The sequence below is a fragment of the Pseudonaja textilis genome, chromosome 1 (genome assembly GCF_049901715.1).
Source record: "Pseudonaja textilis isolate UNSWEBS1 chromosome 1, rPseTex1.2, whole genome shotgun sequence".
In the NCBI taxonomy this organism is placed as follows: domain Eukaryota; kingdom Metazoa; phylum Chordata; class Lepidosauria; order Squamata; family Elapidae; genus Pseudonaja; species Pseudonaja textilis.
The window spans coordinates 155,668,355-155,693,167 of NC_141990.1; the positions used below are offsets into that span (position 1 = coordinate 155,668,355).

A 24,813-nucleotide genomic window follows, 5' to 3' on the forward strand; every position below is an offset into this window, starting at 1 on the left:
GAAAGCCATCCCAGAAGAAGAAATGGGAGGAAAGAGCCTACATTGTAAAATAATTGCAAAGAATGTGCTTTTAACAAAATGCATGCTGTTGACAAATATTGTTAAGATGGCCAACTGAGTTAGAAAAACATTTTTATAAGACAATGGCTTCATTCCTAATTCTTTGTCCTATGATACAGAGAATTTCTATTGTTAAAACTTTAAAATACTTGCATCCTGATTTGTACATTTCCTTATTTCTCTAGTTTTATCCTTTTTGCATAATGTTTTAAAGAGATAGCTGGCTAGATAGCTAGACAGGCAGACAGACAGATAGGCAGAAAGATAGACAGACAATGGTGTGCTGGATCAGTGAGTAGACCAGGTTCTAGTCTGGAAGTTGGGATGCGAAGTCAAAAATAATATATTTACCAACTCACACTGGACCAACATTATGATTATGGTCCATAACCGCTGATGAAGGAGCTTTCATGCCACCCAGAGTTCATTAATTTGGGAAGATAATTTTATACATAATTTTCTGGATAATATGTAGCAGAGGAATATATACTCCAGAACAATTGAAGGCTTCTTTATAGAATTAAGACAGGAATACATTTAAAGGTATGATATACCTCTGGATGTATATGTCCATTAAGTAGGGGAATTCTCATGAAAGTGACCAAACCTGATATTCTTGAGTTCACAAAATCCTCAGCTCAGCTTTTGTTAGATTTAATTCAATATTGTCCCCACCCATATGCAATACTATTCAGAAAATACTAGTATTTGTTCTAAAAGGATATACTTCCCACATTGTGTGTTAATTTCTTTACAGAAAAATTCAAAAATAATCCAGTAGAATCTTAATGCTCTGACATAAAACAAGCTTTCTAATGACTCAAGTAGTGATACAGAATCTCTTTGATCAGCATTTTTACTTTATAAAATGTCATAAATGCAACACCAAATGCTACACAGGCACAATGGAAGTATTATTACATGAGATGCAGAGCTTGAGCGTCTGTCTCTTCAAACAGAAAAAGTTCAAAGCCAAACGAGAGAGACAGAAGATTCTGCCACTAAAAACAATGCCAGAGGCTACGTGACATCATAAATATGCCATCTGATGCAACATTCTATGGCAAGCTTCTCATTCCTTCATATATTGTGTCAGAACTGTATTATATTAAGCTCCACAAAATGTGAAAAAAAAACATGGAAAGCTATGAATGTTGCTAGAATAAAAGCTGTTTTTATTTGTTCATGCATAGAACAAGAAATTTGTCCTTGATTTCTTTCAATGTTATGAAAATAGTTACAAATGTTCCCAAAGAAAGATTCAAATACATGCCAATCTACTGTACTTTCCTGTCCCTTTCTTTTGTAACAGAAATATGCCACCCTACATATGCAGTTGCCACTCAGCCAATAGTAACACATCATTCAAATGACAGATTTGAAGTGAGTTTTTAAAGATATTTTGACACTATGAGCAATCAACTACTTGTCCAAAATTGCTCTTGTATGTAAAACTAGCCCTGTTTATATTGGGTAGATGAAGCCCTTTTCACAGTTGCTATGTATATGCACCAAAACTCTTTCAACAGTATACATCAAAAACCAAATTAAAACATGGTTTTAGAAAGATATTGAGTTATATATACAGAAATAATACAGTAAAATCTTAATGTTAAGTAATTAGTACAAGACCAAAGTATTACCTTATAACTAATATCTTGATATGAATTGTAATAGTTCTTTTTTACACTCAACTTTGGATGAAAATTTAAAGCTATATAGTTACCACAAAAATGGATGAAAAAATAATTCTTTTGAAAATTCATTATGGGAAAAATTATCAGTCTAACATTTGCCATCTGACCTCTAAAATGGTTTCCAATTTTGGAAAGTCTGAAATTTGTTTGAAAAATTGGCTAAACTGATTAAACATCCAGATCTCTTTATTGATAATAATCAATATCTGCTTTATTGCAATCAAATGTTTCCCTAAGAAAAACAGTTAGGAAACGCAACAGATACAAGAGGTTGTACAGATCTTTGAAGCACACTTCACTCAGGTGAAGTTTAGAGTGAAGTGCCCCTTCTCAAAGCAATGTGATCCCAATTTGTTTGCTGTGTCTTTCTTCTGAGGCCTTCTCTAGCATTTTCAATAGCCTTGAGAAAAGACTACTGTTTTCACATGACTGGGTACGATTGCCAATAATTACAAAACAGGCAATATTTCCTGAGAGAATATGTAGTTATGTTGGGGTAAACAACTTCCTTTCATTTATTTATACATATTTTATCTTTTGATGTCAGAAGATATGAAAATGTACACAGAGATATTGGTTGGCAAATGAGTATTTAACTTGCAGAATAAAGCAATAAAGAAACCAGAAAGTTAGAACTGGCCTTTTCCTATTTATGTATTAGATTGGGTATCTATATCTTTCATGTGCCAAGCTCTCGTGTTACAATGACTTTATTGTTACAATATAGTATATTAACAAAATATAGTTACCTGGTAAAATGATAACATCTTCACCAGCTGATGGTATACTTTTATTGTAGCCACCCCAGCCCTTTGCCACATCATTCCAGGATTCAGCAAGGGACCATCTGAAAATAGGAGGAGAAAAAGAAGAAACTCGATCTAGGAAAAAAGAAATAATTTATTTTTGCATGTAGGCCTGCTTGACTGTCTACTTACCTACCTACTTATCTCAGTAAAGATTTGGCAAACCTCACCAAGATGTTTGGAAACAATGTTTATCTTCCTCAAAATGGAAACCAGTATTTTAATCATTTGTTTCTAAGTGGACATACACTTCTCAGTAGAGGTTGTCTGAAATTTCTACCTGTGTAATAGGATTATTCAAGATAGATTAAATGGATGCCAGGCATTAATTAACTAAGATATAGTAAAATCAAAATTATAGATATAAATTTCCCTGTTACTACCCTCCTAACCATTTTTATCAATAAAAAAAAAAGCAAGAAAATAAGAGAGATTATCTTAAAGAACATAATAATTAGACTGAAGGTAAATGAGGCTTATATTTCAATTAACAGAGGAATTAATAACTTAATTGATTAATTGCAATATCATCTTTTCTTCTGAACTTTCTAAAACACACTTTTATAATCTTTGCATTCATTTTAATTTCTCTCTCCTTGGCTTCTTTTCCTATTCACAAGTCCAATGGCAGTTGGATGATTGAAAGAAAGAAAGAAAGAAAGAAAGAAAGAACAGAAAGAGAGAGGAAGGAAGAATAAAAACAGCAAATGTAGGGTGTCAAAAGCTAGTTCTTTCATTTACCAGATAATTGTTTAAATAAGTTATTTTCAGCAATAGGCATAGAATAGATGTGATTCAGTCATGTGCATCAATGGCAGAAACTAGACATGGCTCTTATATAAATTTTCTGTATAGAGAAAACACTGACCAGAGACACAGAAAAGTTTATTTAAGTACCAAGAAATAGATCCTATGAGTTAGAGGGAATAATGCTGAATAAAACAAGACTACATTTTTAAATTTACATACCCTGTTCTGATAAAGGGAATATGTCTTCAACTTTAAGCATCACTTGGATTAGGCCTCTCCCTGTAACTAAATTTAGAAAGTTAGTAAGAGATAAGAATGATGTATAAAAGCTGAAAATTGTTCTAATTCCATAAAACAAAGTTTCTTCAATTGTGCGGAATCTCATGTTTTGAAATATTCATAATATGATGTGCATTGTATGAATCCATGTAGTTTAAATACACCTTATAGAAAAAAACCCTGAAGAGTCAGATGCTCAGCTAAGGAGAAAAAGTGCTAAGAAAGAGCTGTTTGTTATAGTAATCCCTGGGAAAGGATGGGTTAAGTTTTCCCAGGCATCTTACACTGACAATGTTCTCCTTGTGAAACCAAGCAAAATTGTTCCTCCATTATTTAAGTTATTTTTATCATGTTTTACTGTTAATGTGATTCAAAATGTGGTTGAAGGATGCTATATAAAACACACAAAACAAGGTTTACATGTTTAGCTAGACAGATGTGCTCTTTTTCAAGATATTCCATTCAATTCTGCTCCTGCCTTTTTCATTTTCCTCCATTCAAACAATCCATATTCTTAAACCAATGAACATTTCAAGCTTTTGCCATTTTGGATTCCCCTCTCTCGTAATCACCTAAGTTTATCTTTACGTTTTACTTTTGCAAAACTTTAAGTTTCCACTTAAAGAACTTTAAGTTCTTTCTTAATTGCACAATGTCAGCTAGTAATAATCTGAAATATAACTTGCTGTTAATAAAAGAGTTTACTGATTCTGAAAATCACATCATTGTGCTATGCAGAATGTTCAAGTCGCATCTTCAAAGTCTTTTCCTCTTCTTCTGATCTTGCAAGCACAGAAACACTTCAGCCAGGATTGATACCTAGGATGATTGAAAGGACACCCTCTCCAAATGATTTCCAGAGTTTTGGTAATTAATTTCACTATTGAACTACTCTTGCTATTAGGAAGCATTGAAGAATAAGTGTAGCCAGTGTGATATACCAGTGAAGATATTGGATTGGCACCAGAGAGACCCTGATTCAGTTTTAAGTCAGACTTCAAGATCCAAGGTTTCCAAGTGTCACTTCAGGCTACTCACTCTCTCTAGCCCACCCTATCTCCCCAAGAAGTTGTCGTTGGGGGTGGGGGTGACATAGGAGGAAGGTTTGTTGCACCTACTGCCTTGAGCTCCTAAAAGAAAAATGGGATACAAATCTAAAAAATGCTTACTCCTGGATATTCAAACATATCTGCAAATTAAAAGCATGGTTTTATTATCTGCAATCTGGGACAATAGCTTACTTCTACTTCTCGTGGCACCTTTTAGAAGCTTGAACAGTGTGGTCACAGCTCCTCTTAATCATTTTTTCTCAAGCCCAAATGTACCACATTACTCCAAGCTCTTCTTACCAAGCTTAATTTCAAGTTTTCTGATCATTTTCATTGTCCTTCATTGTCTTTGTTTCAGAATTTGACAGGTTGGCTCCTTTGACCCTGGCACATATGTCTTCTGCCAGTCTATGGGATGGAAGCAATTACTCCTACGGACAGTTTTGTAGAATCCCTTTGACATTATGCATGTCAGTAAATAACTAGATTGTACACACTTTCCTATATGCTTAAGTTGTCACTGGATAAGAGTTTCTTAATATATTTTGCCTGAGTTATCCGTAACTTGGTAGAATATTTTCTAAATGATCAAGGCAAATGCACAAAATCATTTTGAAGTGCAATGATTGGCTGCATTATTTTGTATATCAGTTTTTTGTCCTTTAAACTTGCTCTTCAGATCTGAGAATATGTGTGATACTTCCTAAAGCAACTAAGGATGGAAAACTATAAAGTTAATGATGAACAGTTCCTGCTGTGTCTCCATGATGTCTTCCTTCACATGCTCAGCTTTCAGAATAACAATGACTTTTTTTTTAACTGTGAGATTCAGTTTGAAGCAAACACTGTGTGAATTTCAGAGCCTGCCTGTGAATGATCTAGCATCTGATCTGTATTTATTGACATTAAATTTAGGGTTTAATGCACTCCTGCCACTTTTCAACAATTCACCCTAAAAGGCTTTTAACCCGCACAAAAGAAGGAGGTCATAAGTAAATTGACCTCGGACAGAATGTACAATTATTAGAGGAGGTTAGAACAAGAGCAGCTGCCGGAGCCCCACTGGCAAAGCGAAGTACTTCCAAAAGTCTGGTTATTAAGAATAGACTCAGGTTTCCCCTCTCTACCACCTCAACAAGGTCCCTTTGGTTTCCCTAAGAAGAATTATCACCCTCCCTAGCAGCTGCAATAATTGTGTTCCTATTGTTGCATAGACCTCCTCCCAACCACCCCCTACAAGTGTCCATTGTTGAGACAGAGTCAAGTGATTAGATACTCGGGTGGATACGGTTAGAGCCCAGCTGCCTAACTGCTGACACACGAGCATCAAGGGGCGGGAGGATGGGGTGGGAGACCCATGGCTGCAAGACGGGGCTCTAACATGCCAGACCTTTTACATAAGTCAAACAGAAACAAACGATGCTTTCTGGGTCCTGCTGACAGAGCAACCTCTCCTCCTTTGAAGTGGTGAGGGCTGGTAGGCTTTTACAGCTTTCCCTCTTCAGCCCAAGCAAACATCCTTCTTTTGATATGAGTCATGCTCATTATCTCTGCCCCATTTAATGATTTTTTATTGAAAGGTGGCAGCTCAGTTGCCAAGAGGGTTGTTAAAGAGGCTCCACAGAGTCAGACCTACAATAAAGGCTTCCCTTATGCAGTGTCCTATATTTGGAATTTCTTAACAGCATGTTCTTGTTCTCTGCCGCAGATAAGGGCTGAGCGTGAAATTCTTAATTAAGCAGTAAATAGTGTATGGGTATCAGCAGATGCAACCTGTAGCCATGGAGACTGAGTCACATGAACAGGAGAATAGGCACTAAACTAGAAGCCTTGGGCCTGGAAGTGAGTGACAGCTGAAGAATCCTACAAAGCTTGTAAATAGGATTAATTAGCTGACTAATTTATTTTTCCAGACTATCACCGTAATTTAAAAATAAAGAAAATTTCTGGTATTATGTTAAAAGATAGCAAAGCGATCACAACACAGATGGTCATTTCTTGGAAAGATCTTAGGCCATTAAACTCAGAAGGAATAGAGCTGAACTCACAAAGTCCACATTTTCTTTCAGCAGAGAAAGCACTTCATGGTTCAAACAATGACACACTTTTATTGATAAATGCAAACAGACCAAAAATGTAGCTTAGGTGAAATAGTTGTAGAGTCTCTGTTTGTTTGCAATAACTTCTGTTATTTTTGCAGTTAAGATTCCAAAGTTCTTTCAGGTAAAGAACTATGTAACAAAATCATTTTCTCTCTTCTGCCCAGGGGAGAGACTAAAGCCCATTTCAGGCTTCCTTGAGTTAGAAAAAGGCGCTTTTATTATGTGATGCTGTTCATATGAAGGAACTTCACATCACTCCTCCAATTTTAGGCATGCCATGTTCTTTTTCAAGTAATATTTACTATACTGGTTAAAATTGGCACAGATAACTCCAGGATTCAGTCACGAAAACAAGTTCCATGCACAGTATAAAACTGCTTATTGTTATGTGCTCCCTGTTTCTCAAAAAACTTCGGCTTTCTGGAATAGCACAAAGAGGTTTTAATTCTGGAGAAAAATTCAGCATCCTATAGCAGGTAGCAAGCCTAACAACCTAGAAGCAATTTTCAGAGGAAGTGTCTGAATTCCAAATTGCTTCACAAAAGAACCACTACTCAATGTGGTTAATGTGTGATGTCCCTCACCCATTCCAGCATCTGTGTGCAGTTGTTGCTTCTCAATGAGCATTACTATCAACTACAATCTTACAATCTTATTTAGCTCTTACCTAAATAAGTTAACTTGTTCGTTTTCTTGTTGAAAAACCAGTCGCAACCCTTGTGAAAGCTATGGGAAGGAACAGCCTGGAGTAGCGACCCTTTCCTTCTTCCACAAAACACTGTAACTTGACTGTGGACTGGTAACCCTTCATGCTCCAATAATAGATAATTGCCAACAGCAAAATTATCAAATGTAGCTATGTACTATGGAGTAGAACACAAGAGACATGCAAACATTTATATTTCCTTTTTGAATTATATCTGGACTGCAATAAAATACCTTAATGCTTGTGTAAGAGAGAAGGAACAAGAGACAGCAATTTTTCAGCAGACTCATAAATGCCAAAGTTTCACCTTTGCCACTCCCCTAATTTATGAGCACTGATCTTTGGATTTGGCTATTTATTTGCTACTGAGAAACAACTGATGGATCAAACAAACCTTCATTACCTGCAAATTTCTTTGAAGCAGAGGACTGTTGAATGACAAAGTATAAATTTCTTGATCCAAAAGAAGACTCATCCAGCCATTGGCATTTGATAAAGTATCAGACACATAATTGACAGTGATCACCTTATTCCGACTATTAGTTACTGTTAAATTTGATGAAAATATTGGGGACTTTCTGAAAAAGAATTCACATTTATTTTCTAAATAATATTCACTTTGATACTTACTGTTGCTATGTCGATGCAGTATTTTAGCCCACCGTTGCCCTTCAAATACTGTATTTAGGCATGGATCAGCAAGCTCAGATATCCCACTTCCCCATAAAATTTTTTCAAGTAGACAAGTCAGATTTGTTCAAGTGAATCAAGAATACCAGAAAAACTGCTTGGTAGTTTTTATTTTGGGAATTACAAGCTTCTTGCAGTTGGAAGTAAAGATAAATCCATCATTCCCAGCTTTACTCATTTTTTCATTTTCCATCAAAGAAACCAAATAATTTTTGTATAAGTTTTGTAGGGCTCCTCCTCCTGAATTCATTTGCAACAAATAATAACATAATAATAATAATAACATGCCCATATATTTTCAAGTTGCTTACTGAATTCTACAAAATGCAAATTTTGATAATGTATTTAATTAAATTAATACAATGTATTTAATTCTGAGAGGTCCAAACTGGATAAATGCATTAAAATCAGAATAAAATAATTTCACTTCCGTCCCTGGTGTTCCAAAACAATGGAGGATATCATGGATAGGTAGAAGAAGACACAAATCATTTTGATTCCTCAAAATGCCCAGGTAAATCATGAGCTGACTATTATATTTATCTTTCCAAACAATGCTTTCACTTCATACTGTCAGGCTAGCCCCAAAATAGAACTACTATATTGCTACCATAATTGAGCATTCCTACCACCATAATTAGCACCATTTTAATTTGCTCTAAATAGCCAGTGATTTTCACTGTGCCCTAAATAGCCACCAATCTACCTCTCTTTAATGTTAATGGAGCAGAGGAGGGCATGAGCATTTTTAATTTGGAGGAGCTGAGGGAGCCTGCATGGATCATTAATGGGAAAGTGTTTCATTACCAAAGGAGGAGGTAGCTCTCTAAGATCTGTTCTTGATTTTCTGACGAAGAAACCAGGAGGAGGTAACCACAGTGGTAATGCGAAATTAACCCTTGGCTCAAACTTCCAGGAGCCTTTCAAAAGGGTTAAAAAGAAGAGAAAAACCTGGATGACTGATTGGCAATTCTGCATTTTTATATGCAGAGAAGTTTCAATTAAGAAGCAATTTGCAACAGAAAACTGGCATGACTAGTAGATAGAACTTTACAGTCTGCGTTACAATTTGCCATCATGGTTCTTTAAGCTGTTATGTAATTTATCTCAAGTGTAGTGTGCAGAACTGTTGAACATAAATGGCTCACAAAGGGTTTGCTAAACCAATCAACAACTATGAGTAGAATAAATATTAAGCCTCCTGTTTATGTTTACCATTAGCTTACTTATCCTAAGGGGGTTCCACCCTCCCTTCCCCGCTTTGTATTATGGCAAACACTGTGTTTTACTCTAAATGCTTTCTGTTTGTTACCTTTGTGAAATAATCTGCTACAGTGATATATCTCAAGAAAAATAAAACAACAATGAAATTGGCTTCGAATGAGGCCAATGGAACATGCATCAATATTGCAATGTATTCTTTCAGAAATAGAAATGTAATAGTTTAGTAGACACCCAAGTGTCCAAGTTGCATTTTGCTTAAGGCCTTTCCCAATTGATGATTTGAAGTACTGTTCTCTCATCCTTGAATTGTCAACACACATACCAGCATGAAACAATAGTCCCAATTGCCAACCCTTGCTCTGTCTCTTTTATCTCTGTTCCCAAACACTACAGTCACCCAAATTCCCCTCAGGATAATGACTGACAGATTTTCACACATTGAGACTATGCATGAACTATTATAGAATAAGAGGAGAAGGTGTAGTTTAACACCTGGGTGTAGTTTAACACCTGGGTGTATTTTAACATCTGTCCACTAAGAAGAACGTAAGCTTATCTCATTTAAACACTGGGGATGAGTTGAACATAAGGTTATAGAGGCAAGGCAGAAAAAAGATGTGATCAGGGCAAATACTGAAAGCATGACAACATGCTGTTATCCCAAAAATGTTAAATTAAGTCCAAAAGTTTATTCAAGGATGTCTATGTATCTACCCAAGTTTTAAAACCTATGTAAAAGATCCAGTGTTCGCTTCTGAGGTCTATCTACTAGAATTTTCTGGTTTTAGGACATGGCTTACAACCTTCACCTCTGCTTTAAATCAGCTAACATCAATAGACCTATACCCTTAACATAATGTATTTTTATTTTAAAAACTACATTTTTCCTGTAATTACACTGTATGCAATTGCTGGATGTGCCTACCCCATTCATATGTGTTATTTCCCGCTATGAAATGACTTTTGTGGTACTGGATGTTTTTAACATATTGTTTTCTCAAGGTTTCCTAAGCCAGAAACTTATTTTTGCAACCTATTATCTTGCTAAAGTGTGACTTCCTAAATTTTATACAATTAATCATGAGGAAAAACAAAAGCAAAAACTTACAGGCCAATAGACATACGATGAAAAATAACATTTCCAAAACAACAACTGGCACTGACAGCTTGACTGGCATTGACAATTGTCGTACAGGAATCTGGAAGTATATCTAGAGAAGGAAGGATCTGACTTCCTGGTTGTCCTGTGAGAGAGCCGTCTAGATCTTTGAGGATGGCGCAGTGAGGGAATGGAAATGATAGCCAGTTTGGGGCATTGAGGAGGAGGACTTGTTCTGTTCTGACAGTAAAACCTCCTGAAAAAGAAGAGGAATATGCTATATTATAGGATAATTAAGGGAAGCTATAAAATCCCATCCATTGAAACCTGAGGATTCAAAAATTTGGAATATGATGTTGGTGTTGTTGATCAAGTCAACAGCAGTTTTCTTGGCAATGTTTTCTTCTTGCTATGCCTCAGAGGGTGTGACTGGCCTCAGATCACCCAGTCTGCTTCTGTGCCCAGGGGTAGCGATTCACCCTTGTAAATACTGCTTAAGATTATACTGTTTGATTTTAACGGATGTAAAACTCAAAAAACTAAACTTCAAGTAGGAATAAAGAATTGTACCTCTTTAAATTAAACAAAAACAAACAGAATCTTGTAGCACCATCAAATAAATCTTCCATTAGTAAAGCATTTCCACAGGTTTTTGTCTGATGTTCCTAACTATTGACTGTTTTCACACATTTCCATTAGCGAAAATATCTGAACAGTTTTTAGAATGCATATTTTAGCCAAGAAATTGTCAAGCAAGAGGAAATCTGCAAGGATTGGAGAAGAGATAGTAATTTTTTTTCTGGTCCCAATGGCAGGTATCTCAAATAAGCAGGTACGTGAATCTAGTCACTAATTTCATGTCCTGGTTATTCCTGGCTCCATTTTAAAAACAGTATATGTTCTAGTAATGCATGGTTGCTATTATTAATATTACTATTTCAGCTTTGATGTTTGTTTCCAAGAAGGAGTCTTTTTTTTCCCCACACAGTTCTAAGTTATTTTTATTATTATTTAAATACAATTCTCTTGGAAAGACTAAAAATTGCCATGAGCATGAACAGTGAAATTGGCTTATGTGAGGCAGCCGAACAGTACCTTGACAAGGAACTTTGTGTTTCTAGCACCATTCATCCCGCTGGACCCTTTGTGCTTCTGGTGCTTCCTCTAAGCCAAAAGAGTCTTCTGAGCATGCCTCAAAATCAACATGAAAGCAGCATTTTCTTCTTTAGAAGTGAAGGATTGCATTGCTTCACAAAGGATCTTCAAAGGGGTGCTTTGCTCAGAGCCTTGTTGAAACAAAGCATCTCTCCCAAGGTTTGCTTAGCCAGAATGGAAGCCAGCTAAGGAGAGAGCTTTTTTAATGGGAAAGGATGGGTTCCTAAACATTACTGCAATTATATTCAATTGTCGTCAAGCACAAAGGTGGCATCCAACAGGAGATGGCAAAATACTATAATTCCAGACATAATAGATTGGATGGCTTTTCAGAGATGTGCAATTTAGCCAATTTTGAGAAAATTGTATATTCTGTTAATCGGAAAATGTCGTATTACCTCTGCCTTTTGAAAAAGTTATTTGACAAGTGGGTGAATTTAGTTTTCCTCTTTAAAGACTTACAAAATCAGATTGTTCAAGCTGAAATTACAAATTCTTTGTTGTTATTTTCTTTATATGTTATTCAATATGTAATTTTTTCTTTCTCTTTTGTGATTTTGTTTTTATGTATGTTTGCTTGAAAAGGCATGCATGTACATATGTATGTATATATGTGTATATGTGTATACATATATGACAAATGACTGTGGGGTTTATATCTTAGAACAATATATTTTATATGTGGTGAAAACATGAGTGTTGAATATAAAATGGAATCATTTTAACATAAAACAGTGAAAACAAGAATTGTGTATGACTGGGGTAAATTGAAATGGTGATAAGGATATATGAGTTGAACTTCTGTTGTTTTTTTTAACAGAATACCAGAGTTGGAAGGTCTTCTAGTCCAATCCCCTGCTCAGGCACACAACCCTATACCAGTTTCTATTTTATTTTATTTTTTGCATTGCAATATGTTCTTGTGGCTAAACAACAAAGAGCTTTTCTCTTGTTGTTATTGCTGGGGTTGTAATTCAAGATTCTGGTGGTGCAGTGGTTCAAATGTAGTATTACAGGCAAAATCTGCCCATAGCCTTGAGTTCAATCCTGACGGAGTTCGATTGACTCAGTCTCCCATCCTTCCAAGGTTGGTAAAATGATGGCCCAGATTATTGGGGACCATATGCAAATACAGCTTTAACATTGTAAACCACCCAAAGAGTGCTGTAAAATGCTATGGGGCATATATAAACCTAAATGCTATTGCTATTCTTTGGGAACTGCAAAATAGGCCTATATCTTTTTTTTTTAATGAAAATTAATTAGGTTGGTAGAGATGTGTGTGCTTGATTTTAAAGTAAAGTACATATGTTTACTGTGTAATAAGACTTCTTGGGTTTAAAAACTCTTATCCGAAGTATTACACTTATAATTTCTATTTTTATTTAGCCAATCAATTAGATCAAATTTCTCTTGTTGCTCTCTGTGTATAAAAGGTAAATTTATGTGACATGGGGCTTCCTCTACTCACTATGGCTCTCCACATGATAGATCTGCAGACTTCAATCATGTGAAGAGCATCCATTGAGCAAAGAGGCTCTTCATGGTAGACCTTCACCTTCTACATATGGAAAACAGAGTCTGTATGCTTGTCCTTAGGTGACATCAACTCCATGGTCTCTTCTGGTGCCATATACCAGCAAATGTAAATGTCCTGTTTGAAAAATATGCATAGCCTTTGGATATGTGTGTGTGTGTGTGTGTGTGTGTGTGTGTGTGTATGTATGTATATATGTATATATATACATATATACGGCATTCGGCTTTGCTTGGGTATTTTCCCACGTCATAGTAGTTGTGCTTTTAAAGTTGTAGCGACGTTTCAGCAGAATCTCATCTGCCATCATCAGGCTTTTGTATAGTGTTCATCTGTGAGTCAGGCTTTTATAGTGATTTCAGATTTAAATTTGGGGTAGCCTATTGCTGTGCCAGAATGGTTTTTTCTTCACCCTGATTGATTGGGAGTCTTGGTCTGTGTTTATTGGTCTTGGAGTTCGCTGTGTTCTGCTTGATTGGTGTTTCTAATATCTCCTGTCTGTTTTTTGGCTCTTTTTGTCTCTTGATTGGCTGGCAGCATTGTGTTACTTTATTGGAGGCCTTTTGTGCAGCTTGGCTCCGGGTAAATGGACGGCTATCATTAGTTAGGAAGCTAGGTTTCATCTGGGTGCCTGGTTGGGGTGTGTTTGAGCTGGAGGGATCAGGGGGGATCTGTCTGTGCCCAGGTGTTTGCAGACAGGAGATATTAGAAACACCAATCAAGCAGAACACAGCGAACTCCAAGACCAATAAACACAGACCAAGACTCCCAACCAATCAGGGTGAAGAAAAAACCATTCTGGCACAGCAATAGGCTGCCCCAAATTTAAATCTGAAACCACTATAAAAGCCTGACTCACAGATGAACACTATACAGAAGCCTGATGATGGCAGATGAGATTCTGCTGAAACGTCGCTACAACTTTAAAAGCACAACTACTATGACGTGGGAAAATACCCAAGCAAAGCCGAATGCCATACATGTAAGTACCCGCGAAAACTTAAGAAAACAAATACATATATACATATACATACAAACACATATATTGTTTATTTTCTATGAACTAATTAGAGCAAAAAGATTTGTAGAAAATCCTCTTTAGTGCTCTTCACACTTAGTTCTTCTCATCACGACCATGTTCAGTACTGAAAATCTAACTTACCCTGACCCTGGTAGCAGCCAGAACAGGGAGTAATTGCAGTGCAGTTGTGACTGTCAAAGTTCATAAAGGTTGTACGTGAAATCAACAGTTCATGCTTTTGAGGAGTTTTCAGCCCTGTCAACATACAGCTTCCATCCTGCCACAAAAATGTAGAAATTGGCATTATGTTTGAAAAGAACATAGTTGTGTAAAATTAAGTTGTTTGTTAGCATGAATGAATAAGATGTTTATGTTTAAACTAGTTTTAGACAGTTGTCTTAATCCATCAAGCTCATTATAGATAATTTTAGATCCTGCCTTTTTCATGCAGAAGTTGGGACATGGTTAGAAGAGTCAAAACTGCATTTAGTACAGTACCACCAAGTCAAAGTTTGCTCTGGAAACTGCATGAATAAATACCTGCCATTATAATCTTAATTTGATAATAATTTGGAAATCTTCTATGGATGTTCTAGTAATCTCATTATTCATTCATTCATTCATTCATTAAATATATATACTGCTTATAATCTCAGTTACTCTTGTCCATCTGCTGCATCTGTTACACTCTCATACTCCTACTTCCCTCAAAAACCATAATTTCTTTTGGTTCACCACAAATTCATATTACATGACCCTATTCATTCTTATTCTTATACTTTTTCTCTGTGTGTCATTTATTTATTATTAAATTTGTACCCAATCAACTCCCAACTATTCTGTGTGGCTCACCAATAGAGTTACAATCAGAAGCAAAAATAAGAAGCAAAAGCAAGATGACCGAAACTGGAGAAGATTAGAAAAAAGAACTAATGCAGCCTTCATTCACCTTTACTAAAGGCCTTGGAGAAAAGTTAAGACTTTATAGCTGTTCTAAACAATAACAAGGGCAGAACCTGCTACTGAGAAAGTAGGCTTCTAGGGTTCTGATAGGTGGCACTGTTTAATTGAAGGAAACCAGAGTGTGACAATCCTGTCAGGCAAAATGGATACATACTGTGAGAATTAAGCAGTTGCCCAAGTATCCAGGCCCTACAACATGGAGGGTTTTTTAGGTAATAGCCAACACTTGAATCAGACTGAGAAACAAACTGACAAACGGTGAAATTCTTGGAGCAAAAGTGCTATATGGACATACCAAAGCAGTCCCATCATTGCTCATTCTGCTATATTCTGGACCAGTTGAAGCTTCTAGGTGTTCTTCAAGGACAGTCCCATGTACAACACATTGCAGTAGTCAAGCTGTGGTGATCAGAGTGTAGCAACTGTGTAAAGCACCTCCTGATCAAGAGCCTGTTCTCTGGCTCTGTTTATCCATGTTATATGTTTTGTGTTTTTAAAGCTCTCTATGTTTTGCTTACAGCTTATCTTTGTAATGGTCAGAAAATAATAAATGTACATAAATCAAAAGTTACATTTAAAAAAAACCAGATATCTAGAAATTACAATTACTTTTAAATTGTAATAGCTATTTAGCAGGAGTACACACATGACTCACATTTAAATTTCACCAGTTTTTCCTGTTAATTTTCAGTGGGTGTTGAATTAATGCAAAAAATAGGATTTAAAAAAATAATAATAATTGGTTAAAAACATATTTTAAACATAAAAGGGTTTGCTGAGTGGAAGGTTTAGCTTTCTTGTTAAATTAATATCATAAAGTTTTAACTGATGTTAAAGAGACGTCATTATTAAAGGCTAGAATTACATAAATTAATATGTAAATTATGACATCTTTATCATGAGATAATCAAAGATAATCAGCCCCCTGGGGTGCTATAAGGAACAAGGCACAGCTGAGAGCCTCAAAAATCTTTTAACAAGTAATATGGGAGAACTCAAAAGCTCAGTATCCCGAGACAGAAAAACCAAAGAAAATATTTTATTAGTGCTATAAAAGTTAGCTGCATTCTAATCCTCTACCTATCTCCCATTCCTCTTTCTCTAGTTCTCTCTTCGTTCTTCACACTTATAGCAATCAAATTTAGTCGCTCTTATTCTTAACACTAAAATCTATTTCAAGATTCATTTTTTACATCCATTAGACTCATTTTAAGTTCCACTTTCCCAACCTTCACCTATGCAAAACAATCTTACCTCCCTTGCCTTGAGATATATTTTGGCATGGTGAAATTCCTGGAATATGTGGAAAATTAGTTTGAAGAAATCTTGTCATGTGGACTCTTATAATTCCAAGAGAAATATGCTTGTCTCTAGATTTTCATATCCTGGACTATTTTGGCCATATCATTGCCAAGGCAGCATAGGTCAATGGAAGATGGGGTGACAAATAGAGGAGGCAAGAGTAACACTATGATAAAAAAATGTCCTACTTTTTGATGAAATACAATTTCTTTTTTGGAAATTTCCTTTAAAATAGAGCTTCCAGTGAGGCTATGATGAACTAGAGGTCCTGGAAGGAGTAGAAACAATCACTCAGAGATAGAACCCAGAGGCCCAATGCTGGACACTGAAGTCTCTCTGGATAAAAGAGAGGTTGCAAAATAGCCCACTTGTTTTCCAGACTGCTGCTCTTCATAAGTAAATATAAGGAATAGATATTTTTGAGTTTTGTTGCAAGTTGAACAGCTGGGAGGCATGGAATGCCATCTATGCTGACAGCCACAACGTAGCCTATATCAGGGGTTCCCTGGACTAGTACCAGGCTGCAACATGCCAGAAACCAGGCCACACAAACAAGTGAACGCCCATCCACGGGATGCAGGCAGCACACGAAACAATGCCTTATCTGGTCCCCAGAAATACCGCTCTCCACAGAAGCGGTTCCTAGTGGCCAAAAGGTTGGGGATTCCTAGCCTATAAGGACAATAAGTCCAGCATACATCTATGGAGATTCTCAGTTACCCAGCTTATGGTTGTCCCAAAGGTGCTTTTTCTCAAAATGCAACTGGACTTTCTTTCTTTTTTCCTTGAAGATGTTTTGCTTTTCATCCAAGAAGCTTCTTTTGAATGGTTTTGAATGGTGAGAATGGAAGGATTTATATTCCTTGCAGTCAACTGGTCATTAGCACTCTGTCTGAGAGTCCTTTAGGCCACTTGGAGGCTTATCTGTGCCTTCAGGGTCACTTAAATAGTGCCAGTGGGTGTAGAACCTTCTTGGAACTGCTGAAAAGACCATGTTGTAAACAGGAGATAGGTGGTGTTGTATCTTTCCCTCTCTGTTGAGAGAAGGCTGTTCAATCTTAACATAGATGGCCTCTTTGACCCCTCTTTCAAACCAGCAGTCCTCTCTGTCCATAATATGGACTTTGCTGTCTTCAAAAGAGTTATATTTGTCTTCCAAATGGAGATGGACTGCTGAATCTTGTCCTCATAGATTAGTTCTTCTATGTTGTTCCAGCATTTTTGAAGTGGTTGTTTTATTTCTCCAATGTACAGCACATTAGAGAAACAAAACAACCACTTCACAAACCCATGACACCTCCAACCATTTCACAAACCCATGACACCTCCAGTACTCAGAAAGAGTGCCAATGACCAGAAGACTGCAAAAAATACATAACTTTCCATTCTCCACTATTCAGTCAGAACTGAAGAAGCTTCTTGGATGAGAGATAAAATATCTTCAAGGACAAAGAAAGTTGAGTTGCGTTTTGAAAAAGCAACCTTGAGACAAGCCCAGTAGGCCTCATTTCTTATTTATTTTTGGATGTAACTATTTTACTGATTAAGGGAGATTTTCTTTTGTAGCAGGATAAGATTCATTTTTTTTGCAATATAAAACTAAAAGAAATTTTAAAGATTTTAAGAATATCTGGCCAAAAGCTTATCAAAGAGATGATTTAAGAAACTTCATATAGACAGAGGAGACTATTGTTTTTAAAGATTATTTTGTGTTCTTTTATGAGGAAGAACTCTACAAGTTTAAACTGTTCAAAACTTTTGTCTTAATCATGAATTACAAAAGTTTAAAATGGAATATAGATCAAACAAATGCTCTTTAAAATATTTTTTAAATCATTTGTAAAAAAAAATACTTGCTTTAGAAAAAAGGATACAAAATGTTTGATTTATAAAACCTTTGGTGAAAAAATGACTTTAGTTGTAACATAAAAAGAACAGAAATATACATTTTTTGTATATAATTTTTTATATATAAAATCCTCAACTAAAACCAGAACTTGTATTGATTGATGATCATGGTAGATTTGTTGGAGTGGAGGTTAATTTACATGGGGCTGAGACTGTTATGTTGGGAATTGATGCCACAAATAAGGATACTGTAAATATATAAAAATAATAAAAGTGAGATATAAATAAATAAAATAAAGTGATATTCTATAAATTACCTATAGAGAGAGTAATAGGTTTCTCTCAATGAAAATTTGAGTGGGAGTTGGAATGAAGTGACTTCCAACAAATTAACAGAACTTCACAGAAAAATGTTAAAATTACTGAAGATAAATTACCCAAAGGTTGTTTTTTTATTTGATGGATAATTTAAAGTTGGTTGATATATGAAGACAGAAAATAGTAATTCAGGAGATTATACTTACTTTTCTGATACACATACATCATATTCAAGAATAGACATGATTTGGATTTCAAAGAATTTGGCTACTAAGACTTTATCAAATCATAACTGTGAGGTTGGTTTATGAAAGAAATTCAGTTCCTGAACAACTGAAAAGCTGTGGTTTTAATTCAATGTTCTTGGCTCTTTAATTCTTTGAAAAAATTGTAACCTCATACCTTTTCATGGAAGTGCCCAATTAATACACTGTTGACAACAGAAGTGTTTCCAAGACTTTCCACAATGTTGATACCAAAATATTTACAAAAAGAAATATGGAAGTTCCAAAGCTGAAGGTTGCTGGTGCTAATAATCTGATAGAATAATATTTTAAAATAATATATTAGCATTGTTTTAATATAGTATAATGCTAACTACAAAGTCTCTCATCAGTTTAAAAGAAAATAATAAATGAAGACAAATCTGTGCTCCTTCTTCATAAGACAAATTGAATTTTTAAGAAATCATCTAAAATAATGCCAATTCTATTGATTTAGTTTTGCATGTTAGCAGACAAAAATTCAAAACTGATATTCCACAAGTTTTGCTGCAAAGTCATTCACTATCAGTATTACTATGTTCTCTCTCCTAAGCATAATAATATGCTCTGGGATATAGAAAATGAACACAAGAAGGGAATTATTTGCAGACAATTAATATAATAAAAATATTGTGCCTACTGTCCCTGTCGTATTGTTTTTTATTTTTCTTATAAGTATCTAATGTATTCAAAACTATATTTATTCTTATACCTGTACCTTGTAAGCGACTGACAAATCAAATAAATACTAAATACTAAAAAAAACCATAAAATTATTTAAAACACAGCATTATGACGCTGCTAATATACAATTTTACCATTTTCTCTTCTTTTTAGCTTTCCTTTTATCTTTTTCTGTTGTTTCTAAACTGCCTGTTTAAAATGTCTTCTTCTAAATAGGAAGATTGAATTTTCAATTACTTTGCTGAAGACTAAGACAACAGTAACAGTAATCTATATTATTCCAGGGGATTTTCCTTTCAAATAGAGACATTATCTAGCAAAATATTATTACTTCTTATAGCCAACAGAATTAATTATACTTTAATAAAGAAAAATTAAATGGGATCAGTGGGAATTATGCATGGGAAGGGCAAGGAAGAAAAAATGCATGGTACCTTCACTCCACCTTGGCACTGCCAGGCAGTAAAGTTTTGGAATATAACAGGTTCTGTATTGTTTCCCTTTTGAGGGTGATATGTTGGATGTATTAAGAGTCCATACCTATTTATAGCAAAGTAAATGATGGTTTCATAAACAACAAAAATAATCTAGGTAAATTTATATCAGATGATGCACTTGTTTTAACTATATGCATTACTTATTTGATTTATTTGATTTCTATCCCATCATTTGTAGAAGAGCTCAAGATATTAGACATAGTGCTTGTTCTTGCTATTTTTCACCACAACAAGCAACCTGTAAGTTCAGGTGGTCTCAGAGAGCTTCCATGGTTGAAGGTGGACTAGAATCTGGGTGACCCTGTTCCCAGATTGATACCTTAAACACACTAGCATTCACTGAGTAATTTAGCGATTACCAAACAAATGACATCTATGGTGTGTATTTGGAGGTGGCAATTGATAAAATTGTTTAAACAATAAACAGAAAAGGTACAGTCGGGGGACTCTAACTTTCTTTATTGAAATAAATTTCAGGGTAGATAATTAATCAGTACATTTGATCATATATACTAGCATCCAATATATTAGGGCAGAAAAAAATGCTCATTTCTAGAATAAACAACTTGATCAAAATACTTCAGGAAAAGAGGCAAGCAAGAAACTGAATAGTAAGCTTAACTTTAAAAACAAGCATTTAAGTTAAGGCAGGTGTGTCAAACTCGATTTCATTGAGGGCCGCATCAGGGTTCTGTTTGACATCGGGGGGGCATGTCCAGTTTGACACGACTTATATCAGCTCAATGTCACTCATTTTCAGCCATTAAGCCCTCCTGTAGCCCACTGCCAGCAAAAACGGACCCCGGGGGCCTGCGTGTGAGCTCTGTTTTCGCTGGCAGAGGCCTGCAAGAGGCCATCGTGGACAAAATGGAGCCGGGAGGGCCACGCATGGCCTCCCTGAGCTCCCTTTCCGCTGGCAAAGGCATCATGGGCTAGTCCTTTGCTGTTTCCAGGGTGGCCCTGCAGGCCAGATCTAAGCACCCCACAGGCTGGATCCAGCCAGTGGGCCTTGTGTTTGACCAGGCTTAAGGTGTTAAATTAAGAACATTGGGAGTGGAGGAAAATGGTACTGTGTATACTACCTTGAGCTCTGGAGAAAAAGTGCGGTATAACAAATAATTATATTTGTGATATGTGTTTTAGAAAGGTGTTGAAAGTACATATTTAATACAAGACATACAATACTTGCAATCCACTTCTAACCTCTATACACATTCAGCCTCAAGAAGATTTAAAATCCTGGTCTGCTCCAAAATTACAATGATTCCCTCATATAGTTCTTTGATTGAGATTATTATTTCTTCTGTTTTCAACATGTTCATGATGAGAATTTCTGCAAGAATATGCTGTGTGTGTTAGAATAGAATAGAAGCTGGAAGGGACCTTGGAGGTCTTCTAGTCCAGCCCCCTGCTCAAGCAGGAGAACTTATACCAGTGATGGCAAACCTTTTCAGCACCGAATGAACAAAACATATATGCAAGTGCATGCCCAAAAGGCAATGTGCCCTGCCCCCAATGCATGCACGCAGGTCCCCCAAGCATGTGCAGCAGAGACCCAAAGACCAGCTAGCCGGTGGAAGGTGTGTGCACATGCGCAGCAGAGGTGAGCTGGGGTGACAGCTTGCGTGCCCACAAACAAGACTCTGCATGCTATCTCTGGCATAGGTTTGCCATCACGGACCTATACAATCTCAGACAAGTGAGTGTCCAGTCTCTTCTTAAAAACCTCCAGTGTGTGTGTGTGTGTGTGTGTGTGTGTGTGTGTGTGTGTGTGTTTGTCTCTGTGTGTGTGTTCAAGTGAGTTTTTGACTCTTGCTTGGATGAGTCCCTGAAGTTTTCTTGGAAAGGATTTTCAAAAGTGGTTTATCATTGCCTCCTTCCTACAACTGAGATAAAGTGACCGACTTCCAGCCTAAGGTGGGACTAGGGCTGACAGTTTTCTGGTTTCTAGCCTGGGCTCTTAACTACAACACCAAACTGATATGTAAATAATCAAATGAATATAGATTAGGAGAAAAATAAATAATAATTCATGGCAGTTATGCATGACATTTGTTAATGAACTGAAACAATTTCATGAAGGATGGCAAGGACTCTGTGCCAATCTTAAATTGCAAATATAATATTTGGCCAAAAAAAATCAGAATGCAGCAACATGAGAAATATTATGTATCGCTGCCACATCTCTCCAATGAGTAAAACGTAAGAGTTGAAAATGTGACAGAATGGTTTAGAATAGAGAAGGCTATATGTAACTGAAAATGAAATGAATTGTTTACATAGTCTATGAGAAATGAACCATAGCATATCAATATGTTTTCATCCTGCTGGAGGGAAACCCTATTAAACATCAGAGAAAGCATTAAACACATTTACCCCAATTAATGATTGCAGATTTCCTGTGTATGTGCATGTTGTATATCTGATGGCATGTGCGAGATGACAAAATAAAACAGGCAGAAAAGGGGGAAAAATACCTGGAGCAAGAATGGGCTACATTATTACTGAAGAACATCACTGGTTCTCCTAATCTTGAAGGAGGAAGGTGAAAAAAGTAACCATGCCCAGTGCCACACACCACGTTACTCTGCAGAGAAAATAGGAGTTATTAGGACATCTGAACCAGCTGATGGTAAAACACCAAGAGTGCCAGAAAGATTTGTGTCTATAAGTCAGGGGAATTTATCATCAGTAACAACACTTTGATATCTCTATCAAATTATTGTTGAAACCCATGGAAGTTAAGATAATAGGTCCATCTGAAAGTTGAGAGAACACATACAAACGTGCCAGGAGTGAAATTCAAAATTTTTCCCTACCGGTTCTGTGGGTGTGGCTGTGGGCATGGCTTGGTATAATAGTAATAGCAACCAGGAGCGATCAGGGTAATTTTTGTACCAATTCAAATCATCCCTACCACCCAGAGGTGATATTCAGCAGGTTCTGACCAGTTCTAGAGAACCGGTAATGGAAATTTTGAATAGTTCGGAGAACTGGCAAAACCCACCTCTGACTGGAGATTTTACAGTATCCTTCCCCTGCCAGTATCCTTCCCCTGCCACACCCACCAAGCCACCCCAACAGAACTAGTAGTAAAACAATGAATCCCACCACTGCTACCACCTCTCCCGAGGTGAGCCAAGGTGATTGAATTTCACCGCTGAAACATGCCCCCTCTCCAACTATTACAAACATTGACATCAAATCCTAGATTTCAGTTTTAGTTCTTTTTAAACATGATTTTGATCATTATAAAAAAAATTGGTTCCATTTTATTTCTGCAACTCTTTGAGTAGTTTTTCATAATATGGACTTCCTCTATTGTAGCTGCTTCTGTTTTCTTCAGGGGCTCAGAGTAGTTTTCTTCCCTCATGTTTTAGCACCAGAGCTACACTGTGATATACAGTAGTTAGACTGGCTGTGGTTGACCCCAACTCATTCAGTTAGCATCATGGTCAGATGGGAACTTGGACATAGAATTTCCCTAATCTCTTAATCAGTACTACTATTTTTCTTACTCTACACACTTTTGTATGTTTTTTGGGGTGGGGGGAACAATTGACTTCTGATTCACATTATAGATCAGGAATGAGAATCAAGGTCAGTTCATCTTAAAATACAAACCAAATGGATTCTGCTGTAGATGTACTTGAATATATATCATAAGAAAAGCAATAAGAAAAATCAAAATACTGTATTAATTAAGTAAAATACATTATAAAAATACCACAATTAGGTGAGCATCTATCAGCCTACAGCATCTCATTAATAGCAGCATGCTTTTTCCCCCTAGTGTATCTATTTGAAATAAAAATATTTCATTACCAAATCAAGGTTCAAAAGTAAGAGACTCTAAGAGAGAAGGCAATTAACTGAGAATATTGCCTAAAGTTCAGCACACACACACACAAAATCACAATAGAAATCTGATCCAGATGTGCAGTGGCCAAAAGGTGCTCAATGGTGTCATTTTAAATGCTTGCCAAGTGGTTATGTCCCCAAAGGGATTGCAAGCACAACCACCCACTTACTTGCCAGAGGTTGCTGGATGAATAGCTTTGAGAACACTAGTTGTGACCTAGATCAAAAAGAATCAGTAGAATCAGTAGCTTGAGAAAGAAAGGCCCCAGATCCTGTTTCCAGACTTGTGACCTATCCAGTTTTCTCGCTGTCATGGTGCATGACATTTTTCTTCAGGTGCAAAGCAAAGAGATAAGAGTAATGCCTAAAGCACAAGTCTAGGCACCTTGTTGCAGAAATATAGCTTTGCATATCATACTGCCCATAGCACAGTTAATGTAGAGCTTCCATTGTCAACTCATATTATGTCACTGGATGTTTACCTAGGATGCCAGTCCAGAAATTATTTTTAACCTGAGGAGGGGAGGGAATATTTATGGAGAGGAAGAGTAGTTCGACAGCAGTACTTTTAGGCAAGCAGGAAATTTTAAGTGGAAATACAATTTTAGGAACTTTATTTTATGGATTTCATTGTGGCTGAATTTTCACAGAAATGCCTTTCTGTGTGAATGTCTGACAGAATTAGAAGTACAACCAAGTTACATTTTATTCATAATATTGGCACTATACATACTTGTTTAATGCAATGTTGAAAACTAAGCATTTGTTTATATTTACTTTGTTTCTAACTTGCTTTCTCCTCTCTTTTCCAATGGATGATTATTATTATTTTTTGAAAACTGAAAGATATATAGCCCCCTATTGCACACTATTTAATCGAGGTTCCTAGAGAAACCCCAAAG

General features: G+C 36.2%; 1 protein-coding gene across 1 annotated transcript in view; it reads right to left on the reverse strand.

Moving 5' to 3' along the window:
• Positions 1–24,813, reverse strand: part of PKHD1 (PKHD1 ciliary IPT domain containing fibrocystin/polyductin) — a 256,453-nt gene that overhangs the window by 108,873 nt on the left and 122,767 nt on the right. The window contains exons 37-45 of the mRNA XM_087922428.1: positions 22,528–22,637; positions 19,988–20,093; positions 19,009–19,143; positions 14,317–14,452; positions 10,472–10,718; positions 7,853–8,027; positions 7,411–7,606; positions 3,533–3,598; positions 2,507–2,638 (exon numbers count right to left, since the gene is read on the reverse strand). Of these exons, the coding sequence (XP_087778554.1) occupies positions 2,507–2,638; positions 3,533–3,598; positions 7,411–7,606; positions 7,853–8,027; positions 10,472–10,718; positions 14,317–14,452; positions 19,009–19,143; positions 19,988–20,093; positions 22,528–22,637 (1,303 nt within the window). The remainder of the gene's footprint in view (positions 1–2,506; positions 2,639–3,532; positions 3,599–7,410; positions 7,607–7,852; positions 8,028–10,471; positions 10,719–14,316; positions 14,453–19,008; positions 19,144–19,987; positions 20,094–22,527; positions 22,638–24,813) is intronic.